This window comes from Eleginops maclovinus, chromosome 21 (genome assembly GCF_036324505.1).
Source record: "Eleginops maclovinus isolate JMC-PN-2008 ecotype Puerto Natales chromosome 21, JC_Emac_rtc_rv5, whole genome shotgun sequence".
Taxonomy (NCBI): domain Eukaryota; kingdom Metazoa; phylum Chordata; class Actinopteri; order Perciformes; family Eleginopidae; genus Eleginops; species Eleginops maclovinus.
The window spans coordinates 8,018,687-8,040,539 of NC_086369.1; the positions used below are offsets into that span (position 1 = coordinate 8,018,687).

The following is a 21,853-nucleotide window of genomic DNA, read 5'->3' on the forward strand; positions in this document are numbered from 1 at the left end:
TGACTACAATCTCTCATAAATGTTCTTTTTTTTGTGAACAACTGTTTTATTGAAATTATAATCTCACATGACAAGATTGAATAATACAAACATGTTTTAACATACCCCTCCCTCCCTTCCCCTGGCGGCATTTCTTATAGAGTTTGTAATAACAGGCCCAAATTGTAACATGCATTGGTTGATAGTTAGTCCTGAAAATAAGACCCCTTCAAGTTTGTATGGAAACACTAGTGCATCTTCTACATCTCTCCATGCTACCTGGGAGGAGCGGTCAAGCCATGTCTTAAGTGGGTGTAGCTGAAAGGCCTGATGGTACCTCATAACATTTGGGAAGGCCAGCCCACCCTCTTGCTTTGATCGCTGTAAGGTGGAGAGTTTAATTTTGGGATGCCCACTATTCCAGATATTTTCGTAACAGGGAGTCAACTCTCTTCCAATATCCCGCCGGAGGAGGGAGCGGAATCATCATGCTAACAAAGTTAAGGCGAGGCAACACGTTCATTTTGACGGAGGCAATCCTTGTTTGCAGTGAAGCTGGTAATTTAGTCCATACATCCATGGCACGTTCCACATCTTTAAATATGTTCTCATAATTCGTTTTTACTATGTTATGCAGTGAAGGCTGAATCTGGATGCCCTAGTATGTGATCTCTACTGTGATGGGAATGTCATAAGGCAAAACTACCGCTTTTGCGGGTTCATTCAGCGGCATCAAAGCTGACTTCGCCCAGTTGATCTTATAGCCGGATAACATCCTGAACTCTTCAAAAGTGGCTAACAGAGAGGGTATTGACTTTTCAATATCCGATAAGTAGATAAGTACGTCATCAGCGAAGGTCGATATGGCATGCAACAATTTTTTTGAATTTTTATTTTTTTAAGTAATTTTTTGGGGCTTTTTGCCTTTATTCGGATAGGAGATTGACAGGAAAGTGGGAGAGAGAGTCGGGGTGGGATCCGGAAAGGACCACGGGTCAGGATTCGAACCCTGGTTGCCGGCGTACGGTGCAGGTGCCCCAGCCAGTTGCACCACGGCTGGGGCCATGCAATGAGGTTTTAATCCGAATAGGAGCAATGACCTGGGTCAGATGTTGGGCCAGCGGTTTTAACGAGAGAATAAATAAACTTGGCGAGAGGCCACATCCCTCGGGTCCCACGAAAAATGGGAAAGGGGCTCGAGTTTAAGCCGTTCGTGGACACCATGGCGGTGGGGTTAACATATAAAACGCGAATCATCGACAAACCCTCTTCCTAGGCCAAATCTCTCCAGGGCCACCCACAGATACTGCCACTCGAGCCTGTTAAAGGCCTTTTCGGCATCAAGTGACAGTATCGCGCATGGAGTCTGCAATTGTTGAGTTTCATGAATTACATGTATTAGGCGTCGTATACTGTCCGCTGCTAGGCGCCCTTTCATGAAGCCAGTCTGATCCTTATGAATTAGTTTGTCCATGTATCCCTGCAAACGTAATGCCAGTACCTTAGAATACAGCTTCTTGTCTGAGTCCATTAACGAAATCGGTGTGTAATTGGAGCAATCAGTTTTGTCTTTCCCTTTTTTAAGAATTAGCGAAACCAGGGCAGCGTTAGTGTGAGTAGGGAAAGAGCCCTTTTCAACCGCTGATTGGATCGACCCCAACAAAACTGGCCCCAAAATATCCCAGAAGTGTAGTAAGAGCTCTGGCGGTATGTCGTCTGGACCTGCCGATTTCCCTTTATTTGTCATCCTGAGCAGTCTTCAGCTCCTTTAAGGATATGGGATGACCCAGATCTGTTGCTTCCTGTTCCCCTAACGTGGGCAAATCCAGTCTGCTCAGGAATTGCTTACATTTCTCTGAATGAAAATTACACGTTGATTTGTACAACTCCCTGTAAAAAGAGTGGAACGCAACATTGACCTCTTTTGGGTCGGATGTACATTTATTATTAGCCATTTTGATGGTATTGATTGATGGTATTGATTGATGCTCTGGATTCGCTTTGCTTAAGCTTCAGCGCCAATAACCTGCTTGGTTTGCTTCCGTTAAAAATAATAGCTCTGCCTGACTCTGTGCATGATGAATTCCGCTCGCCTCCTCAACAGGTCACTGAGCTCCACCCTGACTCCCCTCAGTTATTTTTCCCCCGATTTAGCGGATTTACCCTTTACCCGCTTCTCAAGTATATGACACTTCCTTTCTAACTCGCAGATCCTGCGGCTCCTCTCTTTTTTGAGATGAGATGCATAAGAGGATGTACAGTCCCTAATACAGCCCTTGGTGGCCATCCATATATATGAGGCATCCTCTACTGTGCTTCATTATTGGCTACGAATTCTGTAATTCTTTTCCTAAATTGTGCTACAAATACCTCATCCTGCAGAAGCGTTGTATTAAAGCGCCATCTAGGTGTTTTATTGAATCTGTGACTAAAATCTATCGTCATCAACGGCAGATTATGGTCGGATAGTGTCGCCGGCAGCACCTGTATCAGATCTCTGCCCGTTTTCAGACTCGAAGAGAGCAGAAAGTAGTCAATTCTGGAATGTGATTTATGATACGCGGAAAAGTATGTATAGTCTCTAATGTCCCGTTTCTGAACGTGCCACATATCAACTAGGTTAATATTCTCTATCATGACGTTGAGCAGCTGATGCTGCCCGCTGGGTGTGGGAAACCGACAAGGTGGATTTATCTAAACTAAGGTCGCACACTGCGTTCATATCCCTTCCCACAATCAGCTCATAGTCTAATAAGGACAGCAGCTCCTTGGTAAGTTCAGGAAAAAAGAGAGGGTCAGAAACTGCTGGTGCGTAAACGGATACAAAGGCTACTTTCTTTCCATATATGGATGTACATAAAGGGTGAATTAGCCTAATATGGGTATTAAGAGGGTATAGGTCTTCCTCAAGTAAAAAAAAGTTAGTGTAACTGTGGGCTCACACAAGCTGTAGTATCATATTACCAAAATCACATGACATCTCAAATGTCCAATCAAAGATCAGGGCAGGGCAAATGTCAAACAGGAAGCACCACATTCCAGGATCACTTAAAGGTCAGTTACATAGCAAGTAGACAAACTTGATGTTAAGGGTATTAACTTCTCAAAAAATTAATCAATCCTGCTGTTTTGTATCGGTTTGTGTTTATATTTAGTTTTTTCATCAAAAAATACAATTTTACGGTATAAATGGTCTCTATATTTGGTTTTTGTTATCAAATTTTCCAACGTCCCACTTTTGGAAATGTGGTTTCCTAAAGTGGGACGGTAGAATTTGCCTAATGTGGGACAGTTCTTATAGACCCCCTCTGATGAAAATTGTGTTGTTCAAATGTTAATGTCACATTTTTCTGATGCTATCAGTAGAAAAGTAAACGTGACTTTTCTGAGTATTTCTGCCTTCAAATAAGTGTTCAGTAAAGTTTAAAAAAAAGGCAGGTTACAAATGGTTTCGGGCTGCAAAGGGCAGCAGCATTCAACCCCACGCGTGTGAATGCTTGAATGCGTGAATATCACAAACTAGTTGAGACACTGGGTAAAGCAAACGTTACAGATCATATCTGGAACTGCGATGAAACAGGACTCCAAAGACCACTTTCTCTCCAACGCTGTGGTTGCCGAGGTCGGAACACCCTGTTTCGAGGTCACTAGTGGAGAAAAGGGTGGGACAACAACCTGCCTGGCAAGCCTGAACGCTGCTGGTGGGTATGGACCCACAATGATAATTTCCAAAGGAAAGTGGATGAAGTCAGAGTGTCTCTTCGGGGCTCCCCAAAATACCTATTTGAGGATGTCAGATAATGGCTGGATCAATACTGACCTTTTTACAGAGTGGGGGAAGTGGTTCCTGTGGGGTCTTCCAAAGAATGATCCAAGGCCCCATCTGCTCCTGGTTGATGGGCATTCATCTAATGTTTATAACCTTGAGTTTTTAAACATGATGAAAGAGTGTTTTCAGCTTGCTGCCACACACAACACACTATCTGCAGCCAGCAGATAGAGCACTATTCAAGAGTCTAAAGCACTACTGGAGGCTTGAGGGACGATTGATCACCAGGGAGAGCGGAGGGAAACGTCTGGACAAAACATTGTTTATGACGCTGTTTTCAAGGCCTGACTGAAAGCTGCTACACCATCAAATGCCCAGGCTGGCTTTAGAGCATCAGGTATTTACCCATTCAACCCAGCCAAGATCAATGAGAATCTTTTCATGCCATCTCAAACAAGTGAGAGATCCTTCCAAGAAACTCAAGTGGGCCCTGCACCAGCAACCCAATGTCATGCTCCACTTGATGGTGGTGAGGATGAGGATTTCTGCCATTTGCAAATGTGGGAAATGGAGCAGACCTCTTTCCACCCTCTGCATGATGGTGTGCAGCCACCAATCACAGTGGCTCAGCACTCTCTGCCACATCCTCCTCTCTCCACCATTGTAATCCCACCACCTGTGGCAGAGGTGGCTGAAGAGGTTTAAGTGGTGACACAGCCAGACATCTCCTTTAAATCACTGATCAAAATTCCAGTGAGGGAACACCCGAGAACCAGCCGCCAGAGAGTCAAACCTCCATCCTATAACTTGACCAGTGATGCCCATTTTTCTTTTATCGAAAAAAAAAGGGGGAAAGGACAAGGAAAAAAAGCAAAAGCCTAAGGAAAAGAAAAGAAGGCAGGATGATCGTGAACCTTGTGCAAACTGCAGGAATGCATATGGGGACAAAGAAGACCCCAAGGCCACAGAGGATTGGCTCTCTTGTGCAGTCTGTGCCCACTGGTTTCATGAGAGCTGTGCAGAGGAGAATGTTGTTCTAGATGTTGATGGGTCTTTGACCTGCAAAGACTGCTTGTTTCGTGAAGATGAATGAATAAATAAATGGGCTAATATCTGCAGGTTGTTGTTGTCATAACGCAGTGTGGTTTCACAAAGGCTCAGGTTATGTCTAGAGTCTTCAAATATTTCTGCCACGGTTGTAGGCCTGTGTGTTCCTTTTTATAGGGAAATCAGTTGAGTTGAAGCTTGATTCCAGAAATGAAATGAAAACAGTGTGTTAATGGTGTCACACAAGTTAAGTTTTTTTGGGCTGGGGGCAGGTCTCATAACCCAAAGAAATATTACAAATATTCTGGCAAACAGTTCTCCCACCTCAACTTTGTAACAGGGTCCGGGGTTGTTGCGAACAAATCACACCCTATGCAGCAAATCAAGTTTTTCTCCTCGGGGAATCATAGTAGATATCCATGCTCCAATGCTCCAGCTGATCGACCCCGACATCATCCGTGCCGAACCGAAATGTCGGACTGCTCCATGTCGTCTTCCTCCGGTCGTGACGCATCTCCCGAGCCGATGGTGAACAGCTGGCGGCGCGATGGCGGTCCCTCACCGGCCTCCTTCCTCAGGAACTGTGCGCGCTGAAGTGAAGGTGCATTGTTCACCGTTGACCGTCATCCTCAGGGTGGCCGGGTAGATTACAAAAGCCGGGACGCCTCTCTCGTACAGCTCCTTCATCACCTCTCCATACGCCTTCCTCCTCTCGCTCGTGAATGCGCTGTAATCCGCATAGAACCGTATTGCCCTCCCGGCGTCCTGTATGGGAGCCTTTTTCCTCGCCTCGCGAGCCCCTTGCAGGATGGTGTTGCGGTCCTGGTACCTGAGCACTTTGAATATCATGGTAGCCTGGCCGTTGTTCTTGTTCCTGCGGATCCTATGGGCGCGCTCTATTTGAATGTTGGCGTCGCCGAGCGAGGGGATCCACTTTGGCAACATGTCTTGTAAGAAAGCGATTGCATCCCCTCCCTCTCTGCCGGTCGCGATCCCCGTAATTCTCACGTTGTTCCGCCGATCTTGGTCCTCCAGCGAGGCAACTTTCAGCTGCAACTTTTTCCAGATCGGCGGTGTTGTTACTCACTGCCCTTTTCATGGCTCTCGTCTCGGCTTGTACATGATCCACTTTCGCGAACAGTCCCTTGACCGTTTCCATGTGGGTTACCACTTTCCTCTCCAAGCTCTCAACAGAGTTTTTCATTCCGTCGATAGCTCCTTGAACAGCCCGTGTCACCGCTGCTTCCAGGCTATCTTGTTGTCTGGCTAATGCTAGCTCAATAGCCACGCTAACGCTACTGGCAATGTTCGCATCCATGCCGCCGACCTCTGACTGTTTGCGTTTCGCTGAAGGAGTTTTGGCTGGCGAACTGCCCGTTTTCTACAACTTTACCGATTCAGTAAATAAGATTATCAAAAGTGTAACCTGACTAAATATCAAAATTGAGAGATAGTTAGCAGGAGCTCAAGTGCCCTCCGACCATTGCATCTGCAGGTCACTTCCGGTCAGTGCGATACATTTCTGTAGAAAAACTGTAGGCTATTGGAGGGATTGTTCAGCAAAGATAAAATCAAAACTACTGTAAATCACATTGTGGCAGTGTTGTGCGTGAACGAGTTCAAAAGAACGCGTTCATTGAACACGCTCATTTTTTCGTGAACGTTGAACTGAACGCAACACATTTTTCAATAAACAACTTGAACGTGAATTAGTTCACATTATGTGTCATGAACGGCAGACATCACTGTAAATGAACGTTGGCATTTGTTTTCCATTGAAAACTGAGTGACATCTGTTTTCTCTTTTGAAACGCAACGAGAGAGAAAGTTCCTCCCTCCTGTAGGTGCCGCTTAAATCATGTATCAACGCAGAAATAGTTTTGGCACTGTATGCGCAATGCATTGCGGGCAACGTAGTGTCCGCCTGAGAATAGTTGAGTTGAATAGTTGAAACGTACTGGCTTCCGCAAGACGTTACCCATGATGAATTGCAGCAGAGCGGCTTACGCATAGCAAGTTAGGACATCGACAACGTCCTTCTCGAATTTGAAACGGCACATTGAATTAAAACATCCATCCAGTGTGAATGCAATTCAAGAGTTTTGCTCATTTCATACACACACATAGGTATATATAATATCATATATATCAAATAATATATTCATATTTCATATGATATATTCTTTATTTAATTGAATGCTAGTAGATTTCATTGCACTAAGTATAGAACTGGTCTATCTTGTCTGTATTGCTACAAGTTTCAGCACCTGTTAAGAAACCCACAATAGCAGTGTTATGAGCAAATGTCTACAATGAACAGTTTCAAAGAACGTAGCCTATAGTGATTTCTAGCTCGTAGTGTGAAAAAAAGTATTTATTTGAATATCTCACGAAAAAAGTGAAATGAACTGAACTTTGAACTAGTCCAGAATTAAAATTGTGAACTTTGAACATGAACTGTTCACTTTGAGCATGTATGAACTGAACTTGAACTAGTTCAGAAAAGCTGTGAACTGGCACAACACTGCATTGTGGACAGTTGGCTCATCACACTTTACAACATGTTTTATCAGTTGATCTCTGAAATGATCCCCCCTTTTTCAATCAAACATGAAAAAAAGGAAACTGTTCTCTATTATAAAATAAGTACTCAAATTATCCCAGACCTTGCTGTAATGAAACAACATTGTGGATGTTAGTAAGAGAAAACTTTAATTTTGTGAATTCAAGCCGTGGAAAGACTTTTGGTAAACTCAGTTATGTTTTACTTGTGGTGTTCCTTTTTGCTATCCCAGCTCTACAATATTGCAATACAGCTGACTAACCGTTGTAATGAATAGTGTAATGGGCAGTCTAGTAAATAGCCCAGATTGCTATTATCTGCAGGCTAATGATGTCTTGGGCTCTTTTCAATTAAGTTGGGAACGACGTCGCTAAAAGGTTTGCTTCATAGCTCAACCATTCAATTTCATCGAAGCCTTAGTATGTTTTTATAACGGCTCCAGCCACAGGTCCCCAAAGCACATACGCTGCTTTGCTCTTTTATATCCATTACAAACTAATTAGGAACTTATTAATCCTCCACTGTAATTTTGGTCTCTGGACTTTCCATGCAGAGCCCCCCCCTTAGTTGGGGTTGGTCGCTGATTTATCCGTGTGCAAGTCAGATCAAGGAGAAGAAAATGTACTTTATTAATCCCCAACAGGGAAAATAAGGCAGCCAGCGCCCAGAGCAGTTGGGGGTTCAGTGCCTTGTTCTAGGGCACCTCAGACATGGCCCAGGAGTTGAACTGGCACTTCTCCAGTCCACACTCCGTTTTTTGGTCTGATCGGGACGTGAACCGGCGACACTTCGGTTCTAAGACTGTACTTTTGAATGATCAATAGTGTTGATTGCATAGTGTTTTATATTAACAATACATATGATGCAAGTCAAATAAATAAAATAATGTTTGTTTGTATGTTGCATTTGCCTCACAACTTTATAAAACATAGCAGCAGGATGTAGTCAGTGCTATTTATACTAATCTTACGTTTTATAGTATGTTACTGATAAATACAATTTCTTGTTGTTTGTCATAACTAAAAACTGCTGTAAATAAATGCCGGAATTAGCTCTGAACTCGAAGTTTAGTGGACATCCAGAGCTGCTCACTGGAGTGTCTTGAATTGTAAAATCGCTCATTCAATCTTTTCACTGAACTTAACCATCGTTGATCAAATACATTTGGCATGCATTTGATTTGATTTGGGTATAAACACAAGCTTAAAGCTGCATTCTCCCTTTTATTTTATTTTATATCTCCTGCTGAAACATTGTCTAGTAAAAGATTCTTTCTTTAAAATTAGTTTTCTCTCAACACAATATTAAACGGCAGTAGGTTTATTTCTGGATGAGTCCGTAAGACAAAAAAATACCTTCAAGGTTGCTCATAACTCAGACTTGTTTTCCCAACCTTAAAGCTTATCTCTCCTGTTGCCGAGCTTTTTTCAAGTGTGCAAATCACCAATGTGTTGTGGGTGTCATTTCTTTCTTTCACATTGGTTAAGGGATGATCGTCGCTGATGCTCGGCTCATTGAGGATTCTCCCCCCCTCCTCCTTGGGGTGGTGCTGCTGCTGGAGCTGGCATTTCTCCTTGAGAACATTGATTCTATGACTGGCTCACGGTCGTCCTTGACTGACACCCCCATTGTTCACTTTCATTGTTTTGCCATTTATACCACCTCTGATTATGTTTCCTTTTCTCTAGTATCTTAAGATGTCTCTCTCCTCCTTCTCACGTCCCATTTTTGTTCTCATGTTAAAATGTTCTTTAATTTTGTCCCAAATCGTTCTTCATAAGTGGCACTCTGATTGGCTTCAGTAATCTTTGTACTGTTTCTGACCATGTCCTCTCTGTTCCTCTGTGTCTCTGCCTGCAGGAGCTGGTGGGCAGTAACCCTCCGCAGAGGAACTGGAAGGGAATAGCGATCGCCCTTCTTGTTATTCTGATCATCTGCTCACTGATCGTCACCTCCGTCATTCTGTTGACACCAGGTACACGGCGCTGGATAAAAAGGGGGGGTCACGACACTTCACACCATACATCCCTATGTTTACACGGCTATTATTATGCACAGACATGCCCATCAGGCGATCAATGCCACCAACTAATGTGTGTGTGTATGTCAGTATCTCTGTCCTTGTGAGTGGTCTTCGCCCTCATTTAATACTTGCTGTGTCACGCACTGTAATTTAACAGTTATCTTTCACATTCAAAACAGACACTTGGGGAAGGTCAGCAAAACCTGATTAAAATAAGCCTGCGTATCAATACTTTCTTCATAAACAAAGGTCCCATATGTCTTTTCAACATCTTTTCCTTGCGCACAACACTCACACATTTTGGACTTCTATAATTCCTGGTAATTCCCTTGGTTATTTCAAGGCATCTGAGTTTCATTTCAGAGTGACCTTCAAGTTTTCTGTTTGCACATTTACATGAGAGTTGAGTCGATAGACCATCTGTTTATTCAGGCTCGTAAAGCTCCTTGATATGGTTTTGAAGCGCTGCCAGAGCCAAATCAGTCAATACAACTGTCAGTGTGTGTGCACTATAATTCTGTTTCAAAGACAGTAATCACGGTGCCCTTGTTTAAGATTTTCTGCCGCAGACAATTGCTGTTAATGTTTCTGAAGATGAGCGTGGCGTGTGGCGAGACAAGGTGTGATATTATAAAATAAATTCAATGTTGTGTTTTTTTTCCATGATCGCCAGAGTTCTAAATTTAGATCGGAGCAAAAATATTGTCAGAGAAAGCGTTAGCACAGTGGCAGGTGTCAAAACAGCAAGACATGAAATGCCTCGTCACCTTCTGGCTCTGACCTGTTCCTGTCCTGGAGTGTTCAGACTCCAATGATCTATAGCTGTTTAGTGTTCCATTCCGAACACAACGTGTCAGCAGGAGTCAGGCAGAATGTGGACAAGCGACAGGTTGTGTCTCTAGCCTATGCCTCGCCCTAAACTGTCCCTTCCATGAGTCCTCTCTAGGTGCTCATGCAGAACAACTATTCCCCCTCAAGTGTTGACACAGTTCAGGGTCTTCTTGCTGAACTTCTGTTGAGGATATTTGGTATTTTGCAGGCATTAGGGATATAAGATCGAATTCTAGCCACATTAGATGCAGTTTTAAAAGTTAGTGTATATTCAATAAGTATCCTGACCACCTGAGATGAGCGTTAGGATTATTCAGCTCCATAAATTCCCCTCACTCTGGAATTCCCTCCCCGGTCACGTCCGATCTGCCAAAACTCTCACATCATTCAAAAAAGCCCTCGAAACTTGCCTTTTCACTCCTAAACTCCTCTAACACCTCTCCCCTATTCCACCTAGCTTAGCACTTTTGTTATTTTTCTTTTCTCGCTTGTAAAGTGCTTTGAGCACCAGGAAAAGCGTTATTTAAATAACATGTATTAGTATTATTATAAATCATTCAACAAGGGAAGTGGTTTGTTTGGGCAATGATAATTCATTTTCTGAAGTTATGGTTAACTGTTAATTGAATCCCTGTATTCTATTGAGTCGATTATGCTATAATTACCAAGTTAGAGAAACGCTTGCCCTACAATCTGCTTTTAAGTTTTTAGGCTATTTTCGCCTTTATTAGATAGGATAGCTGAGGATAAACCTTGGCTGCTACGTTAAGGACTCGCCCACTTATCTCCTTACTTTGTTGCAGTTTCAACAGTTTTGGAAAAGCCCTTTTCTGTTTCAGCAAGCCTAAACCCCATGCACAAAGTAAGTTCCAAATAGAGCCCTGACCTCAACCCCATTCCACACTTTTGAATAGTGCTGGGTTTGCAAACATTTTGATGATGATGGAAATGACGATGTGACTGGAAAGTAGCTAATCCCTGCAGCTTGGTGAAGAACCCACTTAAAAGAGGGGGGGGGGGGCAGTAGCATATTAATGCCCATGGTTTCGGAATTAGATGATAATGAAGTGTCTTTAGAAAATCTTTTTTGAGCTGCGGCTCGTTTTGCATGATCCACATCTCAATTGAGAATGGGACAGATTTAATCATTTAAGTCCTACTAGATATTGGATTTTGCTCTTACAAACTGAATAAAAGTCTTAGTTATACATTTTTTAAAAAGAAACAGATTCTGTTTAATAATGCAAGAATATTAAGGCTCCTGTCTTTTCAGAAATTGTTATCTCTGCTTCTGAATGAATTGCATATATGAATGTGTACGAAAAGGGAAAAGGGCTTCATTTTCAGGACACAGTGAAGGAAATAAGTATTTGATCCCCTGCTGATTTTGTTAGTTTTCCCACTATACTTTTAATGGTAGGTTTATTTTAACAGTGAGAGACAGAATATCAAAAAGAAAATCCAAGATGTACATTAAGAAAAACACATAAACTGATTCTATGGGATGGAGGTCCAGAGACTGGCTAGGCCCCTCCATCACCTTAATGGGCTTCTTCTTTAGCCACTCCTTAGTTGCCTTGGCCATATGTTGCGGGTCATTGTCGTGCTGGAAGACCTATCCATGTCCCATTTTCAGTGTCCTGGCTGAGGGAAGGAGGTTATCAGCCAATATTTTACGATACATGGCCCACTCCATCATCCCTTCGTTGCAGTGAATCGCCCTGTCCCCTTAGCAGAAAACCCCCCCCCACAGCATAATGTTTCCACCTCCATGCTGGATGTTGGGGATGGTGTTCTTCGGGTAATAGTCAGCATTTATCTGTTTAGACTGTTCAGTTCTTTGTAAGCGGGCCAACTAACAAAACCGGCAGGGGATCAAATACTTATTTCCTTCACTGAATATGTTTCCCGCTGATTTTGTTTTTCAACGTAAATTAACGCTGCTGAAAATCAATCACAGACTAAAAGACACCTTATATGTTTACATAAGAACAATTTAAAATGCAAAAAAAGTGTCTTACCAAGGCAGTTGTGTATTCCAAGAGACCTCACAAATAAATCCTGATCCTGAAGAATAGTTTAGATCTTTAAAAAAGTCTTAAAGGCATGTGAAATTAGCTTGATTTAAAAACCTATTTTGAACAAGTACATGCTTTCCACTGCTTCAAAGAAAGTACGAGGTATCGGTAATCCAGCAGTCAATCACAAAAACTGAATTTGCTGTAAGAACACATGAATAAGAAGCTTATTGGGAATATGAGTGATTCAAACCACAAACTGTAGCAGTTCAGCTGCTTTGAGGAGTTATGAGATAGCATGATGTCACTCAGCTGGATGGTTTGCTGATGGATGTTCCCCTGCCAGATAAGCTAGTGACTTATTAGCTGAACTAGCAACGACTTTGTTCTCATGTGCACACACACACACTCACACACACACACACACTTAAACCTCCTTTTCCATCTCTGACAACCTTTGTCTGCTGATAGGTCATATTGCTCAGAGGTTCCCTGTTCTCTACATGAATCCAACATATCTGGATATTCCTCAGACTGAGGGATGTCGGACTAACTAAAAGAGTGGAACTAACTGGAACTGTTGGGTGATAACATGCAGGGGTGTAAAGTAACTAATATTACATTTATATGAGGACTGTACTACGGCATTTTGAGATACTAGTACTTTACTTGAGTATTTTAATGCTTTGCTACGCTGTACTTCTAACCCAATGCAGTTCAGATGTAAATCGTAGTCATACCAGAGTTGGTATCAGTATCAATCAATACTTGCACGATGAGATCGATACTTAAGTTTTAGTTTCTCTCCTCTAGATTCAATATACTTCTCCCTTTATATCCTAGTGGTTGTGCATGTGTATACACCGCTCCTGTCACTCTGCCCCTCCCACCTCCCTTGCCATACTGTGTTGCCGGCATGCAGTCACGTGACCCAGCAGTGCCCTGAAGGCTGCATGATGGCAGAGTCGAAGAGAAGCGCTGTTTGCACTGCAGAAATAAATAAGATACTGTGACAACACCACAAATTTAAACAAACACCTGAAAACCAACCCTAAAGAGGACTTAATTTTCATTTAAATTTGCATATTGATGACACATTGCTTGATCACCTGTTCTTCCAAGTAAAATGTATCGGTATCGGCAATACTGGACCTGTATGAACTTGTTATCGGATCGATAGCACATTTTGCAGTATCGCCCACACCTAGTTAATCATGTACTTTTACTCCACTACATTTATTTTATATCTTTACTGACTTTGAATAGTTGGATTAATAATGTGAAATACAACCAACACTTTAGTTACACCTACAGTGAAATTCATAAGCAACCCTGCACTGTACAAAGGAATTAAAACTAGCTCCATAAAATCTAAATATATTATATATTATTAGAAAATGGGCAAATCTGCATAATGAATACGTTTAGTATATTTTGATGCTAATGCTTTTATACTTGTACTTGAATACATTTTGATTGCAGCACTTTTATTGTTACTTCTGGTAACACATTAGATACATTCAGGTCAGCTGAAGGAGTCACAGAATGCATGAGGCGGGCCAGGTTGTAGACTGTAGATTGGTTGGTACCAGTCGGCTTGTATTATAATGAGTGTTCCGTAGGGCTGTAAGCTATAACTACCTCAGTTTTTTATTTTTATTTTATCTGAGTGGGCAGGTGGTAAACAACTAAGGTGTCATGTTAATACGTTACTGTTCCATTCACAGTGACATAACATTATTTTTTACATGTTTTATTGTGTTTGTCTACCCTATTGTAAACATGTAGTAATTGCTCAGGGTTACATTGAAAAAAAAAAAATGCTTATTCACTACAGGCCTGGTTCGTATTCTTTCACCAACAAAAGGGAATAAAATGCCACCCCTACCCTCTCTTTCCAGTCACTTTTATCGCTGACAGCCCGCCTTCACAACTCAATTAGGCCAATCAGGTCATGACCCTGGAACGAGAGTTAACAGTAAAACAGAGAAATGAACATTGTGTTCTAAATCTAACAAAATCTTCAAGGCCTAAGTTAATTCATTATAAAAAATATGGTGCGTTGAAAAAAACCCAATATCTGCACAAAACTGACCGACCAATTCTGCAGACAAATGCCTACCTCTCCTCACAAACAAAGGGCTTAGCCAAATGTTAGTGAGGGAGTTTGTGCTTCCTCACAAAAATGTAAACGTTTACATATATAACAACATTTACTTTTTCATTGTCTTAGTTTAATCCATAAATCTGGCTAATCATAACTGATTTGAAATCACTATTTATCCCTTCAAGCCCCGCCATCTGATGATAACCTACAACGTATGTGAACTGTTATGTTTTCCTGCAGTCTACACACTTTGGTGACTTGACTACCACTCAAAACTCAAGTGACGCACAGAGCAGATGCCTTCAAAGGTGGTTTTGTCCCTCATGATGAAATCTGGAAGGAACTGAGGATCACTCGGTGACTGTCCATCTGTTAGGCACAATGTACCACACACTGTTCACACACAGCTGACGCAGAGGATGATGCAAGTCGATGTTTTATTGTTGCAATTTAAAGCCACTTTGATTTTTTAAGATGGGTAACTGAAATATTTTACTTGCTGATTTTTGTCAAGGGTTTATTTGCACTTTATAAATTCAAAGATATTTTATCTGACACCACTAATCTGGCCCAGAAGGGGATCTAGATTTATGAGATGTAATTACCATTACTCCTTGAAAAAAAACCCTGTATGTAGTGGATAACTCAGGAGATCCAGCATTGACCAAGCTGTGCTTCGATTAGGCCTACACCCACAAGAGGTTGAAAGATGAATCTAAAAGTTTAGGATAAATACCCAATAATCAACATAATTACCATGAGATAAATATGAAGAGCCGGTAATGTAATATATTTTTGTTTGTTACATTTTGTTACTTTTAAAAATTGTGGTGTTCATTTTTCTGACTTAAAATCTTACTTTTACGCCGGGATTCCACCGGGTGCGTCTGCACCGCGTTCTGCCTGCGCAGCGGTTTTGTTCCAACCCCCGAACGGCCTCATACCCCACCGGGCGCATTTCAGAAGCGCAGTTATTGTTGATTTGGTCATATTTCGTGGACATTTGTACTTCTACAACAAAGTAGTAGGCTACGTAGTGAAATGGTTGATTTGTGTGTCTGTTTAAATTGCTTTTATTGTTGTTATTTCCTATTTTGTTGTGTTGTAGCCTACAGACAAAGTTAATAATAATTGTAATAGTCCAGTGATAAACGAGATGAATTAAAGATGTGTTGCTGTATTTTAGTTGTTTTAAAAAATGCATTCATCATCATAATAATCCTATATCATTTACACACAGTGCCTGTAAACAGGAGGAGCACGCTGGCATTTCTTCTCCTAATTGAAAGACTACAGAGGGATTGGGGGAAGAGAAGGAGCCTGTTTTGGGTGCACCCACTCAACCAGCGAAGGAGACAACATGGTGATTTTATCACCTAGTGGCTGAGCTGAGGCTGGACAGCGAATGACATCATCGATATTTTACGATGAGTGCAGAGCAGATGGATGAACTTCTGTCCCTCCTGGGCCCTGAACTGACCAGACAATCAACCAATTACAGAGCTGCCATAGAACCCAAGCAGAGACTGGCCGTTCCACTTCCTGCACGGCGCTTTGCAATGCCTCGCGTCTCTGTCGAAAATAGACCAGCCGCGTATTTGTAGGGGAGCCCAGCACCGTGATGCTTCTGGGACGGTTTGAATCGCGACGCGTTGCGTCTGGTGGAATCACACACATTGACTAGAGTGACCGCGACTGCTCGGCGTTGCGCGGCACAGACGGACCCGGTGGAATACGGGGGTTATGGTCACTCGGTCTGAGTCATCCCTGATTGTTAAGCAGGCAGTGCTTTCACTGAGTTGATCTCTTATCTCAAACATAACCTGCTCCGGTGCCAGGATAACAACCTCGATCTCCACGTCATCAAAACTAAGGAGCTGATTTTGGATTACAGAAGATAGCAGAGAGAGGGTCACGCATACATTGCCACCAACGGGACTACGCTGGAGAGAGTCAGTAGCTTCAGGTTCCTCGGTGTTCACATAACTGAGGACCTGACATGGACTCATCACACAAATACCATCACCAAAACAGCTCCACTGCGGCTCTTCTTCCTCCACCGGTTTCAGGGATTCAACATGGACTCCAGGATAATCTGCAACTTCTACAGAGCCTCAGGACCGGCTGCATCACGGCCTGGTACGGCAGTTTCACTGCAGCTTCGGGACCAGGACCACCAAACTCAGAGACAGTTTAATCCCAAAGGCCATAAGACTGCTAAACTGATGAGATTTTTATTGTTGTTCTATTTTGTGTCTGACAGTTTGGACTTAAATATTTATATTTATTACGTGGTTCGTGTTCTAGCTGTCAACCAGCTGTGTGCTCACAGTGTCTTCTCTGCACCCTGTGCGTCTTAACCCTCCAACTAGGAAATATAACACATGTGTTGTGTGACATCAGCTGTTCAATTTAACAAATACATGGTGTGATTAGCTCCCATACATTGTGTCTTTCCAAGCGATGCAGCATATCGTGGCGAACAGCATAATTATAATTAACTTTGTTTGTTATGGACTAGTTAAAAACAAAATTCTAACATGTTTAACAATAAAAACTGATATTTAGCAAGAAATTATATAATATATAAAACTTTTGTCTATACAACCTTGAGGGAAGATTTAGGAGAATACATTTCATAACATGCAAGCCTTGAAGTGGGTCAAGTGTCCATGAAACATTGCCTAGAAATTGGCATCACCATGTTTTGAACATACGTCACGTTTATGAATGAGGCTGCAGAACTCTATAGCTATCAACTGCAGTTGAGGGAATTTTAGTGGAGGATATGATGAGAATACTTTCTCCTATGACTCTTACTATCATTGGGCTCTCTTCAGTAGTTCATTAAATAAGAAATGAATCGATTTCCCAACATTCTGGGGACTCCCAGGAACTCCCTCAAGAAGCTCTGTTTGAGAGTCCCTGTTCTTAATAACATAAACTTGACCTTAAAGACAATGCAGTGTGAACATTATTTATGTGTGTTTAGTTTATTTTTCTACCACCCCCTTCTAATGTTAAATAAAGAGACATTCCTTTCCTTATCTTTGCATTGGGAAATGTATAAAAGCTTTTAAAGCATTTATTATTTTCAAATCAGTATATTTATCATAAAATATGTATTGCTTTTTTGCTTGAGCTGCTCAGTATCTTAATTACTAATTGTGTTCATTCCTTTACAGGTGAAGATGACCAACTGGCTCTCAAGGGCAAGATGACTGTTGCAGACCTCTTTAGAAAAAAATTCCAGGTTCATGACCCTAACGCCAAATGGATAAGCAGTAAGTACGCTTAATTAATATAAAGATTAAACACTTTCTATTGAAAAGGAATTTGAACTTATGAATCAAAGGTTGTTTCTTATTCACACATTACAAGAACAGAAGAGGGATATAATTTCATTGGGATAGTTTTACTTTGACTCCATGGGACATCCATCTACTACTTGTTTGTCAATTGTTTCAACAACTTCATAGGAAGAAGCATATTATGCATATATGCTTTCTAGTTGCTTTAATGTGCTTAATGCATCTTAAATCTTATTTAATAGGCAACTTTAAAATCCTAGAATATGTCAAACTGTTTTGTTGGATTCTTAAAGTCCACTGTACCAGTTATTGAATGATGAAGATCAAGAAGGGCAATCATTAACAGTCAGAGGGAGAACACACCCTTAATTGATTCCCTGGGATAATTCCCTGAAAAAAGACATCGGTTTGGTTATATTTTATATATATATATATATATATATATATATATGCAGAAGATGACATTTTTGTAGCACAGTCAGAGCAAAATATGTCAGAATGAAATTAAACTGCCAATTTGTCTTAAAACTTAAAGATGTCATTGTAAAAAGTGAGATTTTTGTGTATTATTTATTATAAAGCAGGTCTATGTTCTTTATAGACAGAGTGAAATAATTGAGATGCTCAATCCACGATGAAATGCAAAGTGTGTGTGTCCTTGCTGTCTAACATTACTCCAAAGGATTTATTCCATATGCTTCAATAAGACTATTTTTTTCTGTGATCAATGACGGTGTGGATGCTAACTGTTACAATTCATCACTGTCAATTTCAAAGAATTCTTTTATAACAGCGGGGCCATGACAGTATGAACAGTGACAGCACCACATGAAGCCATGAAATATAATTATATACTTATAAAATAGTACAGCAACTTCATGCAACAACACATGTCCCAGTGAGGCATTGAAGAGAATGATCACAGCTCCAAGATGTGAGGGGTCTGTACAGCTGGAGGATTAATGAGGTGGATTTTCTCTTCTATCGTACACAACGTAGCTGTCTCATCCAATCCCAGCATCTGAGATGAAGCGGCACAGCTGTTAAATATTGTATCCTCAAATTGCAAAGCCTTCCCCTCTGTTATTGGCTGTAATTAGAAAGCTGAAAACCCATAATATCAATGACAGGAAGATGTCATTTCTCAACTCTTGGATGATCAGCTGGGTAAAGGAATGCTTTCAGTGTTTGTTTTAGCTACCTTACAAGGCTGATTTGTCACCATTCCAATCTGTGACCCACAAGTTGTTAACAAATTGATCTCTTTGGAGTGAGCCCTTGTGAACAACCCAAACTGTGGTTGTATTGTACACATCTGGAAGCTCTAAGGGGAAAAGGAGCATATTTCTATTAGCAGCAGTAGCTGAATTACATCATATCATGATCATGAATTGTGGTTGTTTTCTACCTAAAAATACCGAAATATAAAAAACTTAGATACTGCAGAGCTCTGTGATCATCATTTCCTCCAGCAGCAGCTGCCTTGAAACATGAGTTGTCATTAGAAAACAGTCTGCTCTTTCATCTCTTCCTTCTTGTGCTTTCGAAAGTACCATCCTTGATCTTGAGGTTTCATTAACACAGCTGACAAGAAGGAGAGAAACTTGGAGAAAGAGCTGATGATTTCAACTTTAGTAGCGTTTCATTTTTACTAGACCTGGTGCTTGACCAACCTGCATGCATTCAGGGTAGTCCAGTGTTTAAACAGTTATGGTTTTTCTAGTGGGATTTATGTTTGCCTTACACTGGTGTCTCCACCAACGAATCACTTCCTTGGAAATCGAATGAATTTAACCTTGAGTTTCCTTAATGATCATATATCAGGCTATTTTAACCACAAAATGTGTTCTCTGTGTCAGTATTAACTTATACTGGACTTGAGAATCATTGGGGTGCTCTTTTAGCTTCTCCTTATCACGGTTGCAAAGACTATTATCTGTACCTTTGCAACAATTGGATTATATTTCGAAGAATAATTTATCCATTTATATTTTCTATAATAAGATTGTACTAACCAAGTTCCTTGCTTAGAACTGGGTATGCAGCAACATTACTTACAGGTCCCCTATTGTGCAAAAATGCACTTTTTGATGTCTTTTATACATAAATATCTGTAAGGAGACTCACAAAGTTTCAGAAAAAACAACCCTCTCTCTTTTCCTCCTTGCCCACATCTCTGAAAACGGGGGTACAAACGAGCTGATCCAGATTTGCTTCGGTTATGACGTCATAACCAAAATGTGGCCTGGCTTAACATTGAACTCCTGGCAACGTCTCGCCCACGTGACACGTCCCAACCTATCATCCCCCATATACAGTCGCGAGCTGAATTCCCTTCGCAGCACCTCTGTGTGTCTGTATGTTCAGCAGGATGTCTGCAGGAGGGACTTAGAGCTGTTGTCACTGTTCTAGTGGTAAACACTGAGAAGTGTTTCAGAAATAATGCTTGATGCGGTTTGGAACATAATATGGCGTTTAATCACAGCAGCGTTTAGCTGAGTATCTTCTCCCTGGAGAAAACTTTCACAGGGACTTTGCCAGGAGTTCAATGTAAAGCCAGCCCACATTTCGGTTATGACGTCATAACCGAAGCAAATCTGTATCAGCTCATTTGTACCCGCGTTTTTAGAGATGTGGGTGAGGAGGGAAAGAGAGAGGGTTGTATTTTCTGCCACATTGTGAGTCTCCTTACATACTGGGGACACATGTATAAAAGACAGCAAAAAGTGCATTTTGCATAATAGGGGAGCTTTAATAGGAGTCAGACAGTGCAAGAAATAGAGAGACTGGAGAGTTTGCTCTCTGTCTATTATTGTCAGGTCTGACTTGTCACATGTTTTGAGATCTCAGTCATCAGTTTGACAGTATAATGTTGCTCTAATTAGTATGTTTGACGGCAGAAGCATCAAAATAAACCCAGGTTGTGATAACTGGAATTTATCCTGTTTGTATCTTAGAAAAGCTAAATTAACTTCACTCTACTTTCTCCATCTTTACTCTGATCATGTTCTGAAGCCATCGCTTGTTTCATTGGTAAGGCACAGTAATCAGACAGCAGCGATATCTACCATTCGCACATTTTTACCACTCTATCTTCATTGAACAGTGAGTATCAACATCATTCTCACAGCATAAAGGTAAAGCTTTGAGCAGCTGCTTGCAATTTTATTGGCCATGCTCCTGTTGTATGCACCTCCAAGATGCCCCTTGTCTCATTGATGTTTGTTAAATATGGTGAATAGGGAGCCATTTGTAAAGCAGTTTGAACGATTGTAACTACCTTAGAAGTGAAATCGACGTGACTTTGAGAGGGACTTGTGGCTGTCATATAGATAAGAGTGAAGTATAGTTGTTATTTCAGTGTTTATGCAAGCGTGTCAAAGAATTACCTTGTTTCTAAACGATGCAGAATCGCTCATCTCTAATGTATAGGTAAAGCAGCCACTTTGGAGATGATTAACAATCTCTCTCCATTATTGACTTTGTATGGCTCAGCTCCCATGACACAACATGAGTAAAGATGTGAACACCGTTGGTAAATGGAGTTATTTTTCTTATGAATAAATCAAGTTAGCCAATATTATAAATATTAGAATCCAGTGAGCATTCACTGTCACAGATGATCATCTTTTTTAAAACATTAAAAACAAATTGAAGCAAGTTGGTGCCAATATCCCCTTGTGAGATGGACCACTTTGCTGGAGACACATCAGACGCTTTGGAGTTAGACAATAGACTTTTAACAGAAGCATGATGTAACCTTTTACTGATGTTGTTCATTCTTTTAATTCACAGAGAGACTGTAAAACCTGGATGGGCCTTTCCCCTAAAAATGTTGTTTACTCGGGTAGGATAATGGTGCCATAATCCTTTTATATGAAAATAAGTATCCTTTTTTTAATATGGATATATGATTGAAAAAAGCAGTTGATTTAAAAAAAAAAATCAGATTGTAGTCCATCAAATTTTGCTATAGACAGCCAAAAAGTGCAAGTATATTTAAAGACAGCAAGCTAGCAATATCGCTGATGATGACAGCTTGCAGGATAAATTCAGTTCATCAGCTAACCTGGCCATTAGATGATTAAGCTTTTTGTTTTATTTGCTGTACAACTGAATAATTGATTATTTTCTCATACAAGTTTTAAAGAATATTCTGCAGCCTGCAAAATTAGTCCCATAGCGCGAGAGTCCCATATAAAACG

General features: G+C 41.1%; 1 protein-coding gene across 3 annotated transcripts in view; it reads left to right on the top strand.

Moving 5' to 3' along the window:
* The window catches only part of LOC134883864 (dipeptidyl aminopeptidase-like protein 6), a 193,991-nt gene that overhangs the window by 118,452 nt on the left and 53,686 nt on the right, over positions 1–21,853 (top strand). For all 3 annotated transcript variants that reach the window (XM_063912328.1, XM_063912326.1, XM_063912327.1), the window contains exons 2-3: positions 9,219–9,333; positions 17,523–17,621. In XM_063912328.1, the coding sequence (XP_063768398.1) occupies positions 9,219–9,333; positions 17,523–17,621 (214 nt within the window). The remainder of the gene's footprint in view (positions 1–9,218; positions 9,334–17,522; positions 17,622–21,853) is intronic.